This window comes from Helianthus annuus, chromosome 7 (genome assembly GCF_002127325.2).
Source record: "Helianthus annuus cultivar XRQ/B chromosome 7, HanXRQr2.0-SUNRISE, whole genome shotgun sequence".
In the NCBI taxonomy this organism is placed as follows: domain Eukaryota; kingdom Viridiplantae; phylum Streptophyta; class Magnoliopsida; order Asterales; family Asteraceae; genus Helianthus; species Helianthus annuus.
This window is the reverse complement of record NC_035439.2, coordinates 149,078,324-149,080,733: the sequence shown is the minus strand read 5'-3', so window position 1 is coordinate 149,080,733 and position 2,410 is coordinate 149,078,324. Positions and strand designations below refer to the sequence as shown.

The 2,410-nt window shown below is 46.1% G+C and overlaps 1 protein-coding gene across 1 annotated transcript; it reads right to left on the bottom strand.

Moving 5' to 3' along the window:
• Positions 1 to 1,535: 1,535 nt before the first annotated feature.
• LOC110867248 (putative uncharacterized protein DDB_G0284097) lies at positions 1,536 to 2,410 on the bottom strand. Its single transcript, XM_022116373.1, has 2 exons — positions 2,376 to 2,410; positions 1,536 to 1,917 (listed from the first exon to the last, which is right to left on the bottom strand). Exons 1-2 carry the CDS (start codon positions 2,408 to 2,410, stop codon positions 1,536 to 1,538), a joined length of 417 nt encoding a protein of 138 aa, XP_021972065.1.

Here is a 2,410-nt window from a genome sequence, read left to right as displayed (position 1 = left end):
GTGAGTCGTGTAATTCCTTTCATGAACCATCAACTGTCGAGAAGCATAGGCTATCACATTATTGTGTTGCATCAGCACGCAACCAAGACCTGAATGGAAGCGTCACAATAAACCACAAAATCCTCGGTACCTTCAGGTAGAGACAAAATCGGTGCACTGCAGAGTTTCTGTTTCAGCAACTGGAAAGCATCCTCTTGTTTCGCTCCCCAAGAATACACGGCACCTTTCTGTGTCAACGAGGTAAAAGGTTGAGCGATCTTCGAGAAATCTTTGATAAATCTTCGATAATACCCAGCGAGACCAAGAAATTGTCGCACCTCTGAAGGATTCTTTGGTGCTGTCCAATTCTTGATAGCATCAACCTTTGCAGGATCCACGTGTATTCCTAATTCATTAACAATGTGCCCAAGAAAGTGTACCTCTCGAATCCAGAAGTCACACTTAGAAAACTTTGCATAGAGTTGCTCCTTCCTCAGGAGTTCCAAAATAAGACGCAGGTGCCGCTCGTGATCTTCCTTGCTCTTCGAGTAGATGAGAATGTCGTCAATAAACACAATAACAAAGCTGTCGAGGTACGGTTTGCATACTCGGTTCATTAGATCCATGAAAACTGTTGGCGCGTTCGTCAATCCAAATGGCAAAACTAAAAATTCGTAGTGCCCATAACGCGTTCGAAAAGCTGTCTTTGGGACATCCTCCTCTCTGACTCTCACCTGATGATATCCCGATCTTAAGTCAATCTTCGAATAAAAACTTGACCCTTGCAACTGGTCAAACAAGTCGTCGATACGTGGCAATGGATAACGATTCTTGACTGTAACCTTGTTGAGCTCACGATAATCTATACACGTCCAAAAGGACCCATCCTTCTTCTTTACAAACAGAAATGGGGCTCCCCAAGGTGAAGCGTTGGGTCGGATAAAACCCCTATCTAATAGCTCTTGGAGTTGATTCGACAACTCCTGTAACTCTCCTGGCGCAAGACGATAAGGAGCATGAGCAATCGGGGCTGCTCCTGGCGCGAGGTCAATCTGAAATTCCACCTGACAATGTGGAGGTAAACCAGGGAGTTCTTCAGGAAATACATCGGGAAATTCACGAACAACTGGAAGATCCTCGATCTTCCTTTATTTAGGTTGGGAATCGGTGACAAGAGCTAGAATGGCAGGGTAGCCCTTTCGTAGGCACTTCTAGGCTTTCATGACTGAGATGATGCCAAACATGGCACCACTGCGATGCCCCTGTACTGACAAGGATTCTCCACTGGGGAGAGGGATACGCACGATTTTCTCCTTACAGAGAATTTCCGCCTGATGCTTGGACAACCAATCCATGCCAACGACCATATCAAAACTTCCAAGAGTAACAAGGAGTAGGTCAATGTCAAACACTTGACCCATGAGATTAAGTTTACAACCAAATAGAACATGAGAAGCTTCTATTGATTCACCATCAGGTAGTTCTACTACATGCTTATTTACAAGAGGTGTGGGAGTCAACCCTAACTGACGACTGAACCCTAAGGACACATAACTCTAATCAGCACCAGAGTTGAATAAAACAGAAGCAAATAAATCATTTATCGAAAACGTACTAGTCACTACGTTGCCATCACTCCTGGCTTCCCCAGCTCCAATAGTGAACACCCTCCTGTGCGCACCATTTCCACCATTGCCCCCATTATTGTTGTTCCTGTTGTTATTGTTCCCATTGTTGTTACTACCAACACTCTGATTCAGTTGAGGGCAATCTCCCTTGATGTGACCCTCATCCCCACACTGGAAACACCCTTTCTTAAAGCCCAGGTTCTGCTGGGGTTGTTGTCGTTGCTGTCGTTGATGCTGCTGATTTTGCTGTTGCTGTTGCTTTGGTTGTAGGGCTCTACAGTCTTTGGCCACATGGCCCACCTTTTTGCACCTAAGGCAAGTCCGGACACACTGTCCATAGTGATGATAGCCACACTTGTTGCACTGTGGCTTCTTTCCAACGTAAGAGCCCTGATTCTGATTGCTGCCCTGGCCTTGATTAACTGATGAGGACTGGCTGTGACTGCGGTTGTTGCTGTTATCAGGCCTTTCTGAGATTAACTTGCACTGGTTGCTTTGTCAGTATCGTTCCACTTGCGCTTGTTATCACTGGCAGGTGTGGTAGCTGCAGCAGTAGAGGTAGTAGCAGAAACACGTGGCGGCAAGTTGCCACGTTCGACCTCTTGGTCAGTAATCTTATGTGCCAAACGGATGATACGGGGTAGATTGTCTAGATTTGCAGCAGTAACATACCCCTTAACAGCTGGTGCTAAGCCCTTGAGATACAACTCAATTCGCCGATGTGGGGGTCGAGACAGGTTAGGGCACAAAGTTGCTAGATCATGAGACCTCCTCGTGAATGCTTCAATCTCAGATCCCTCCAT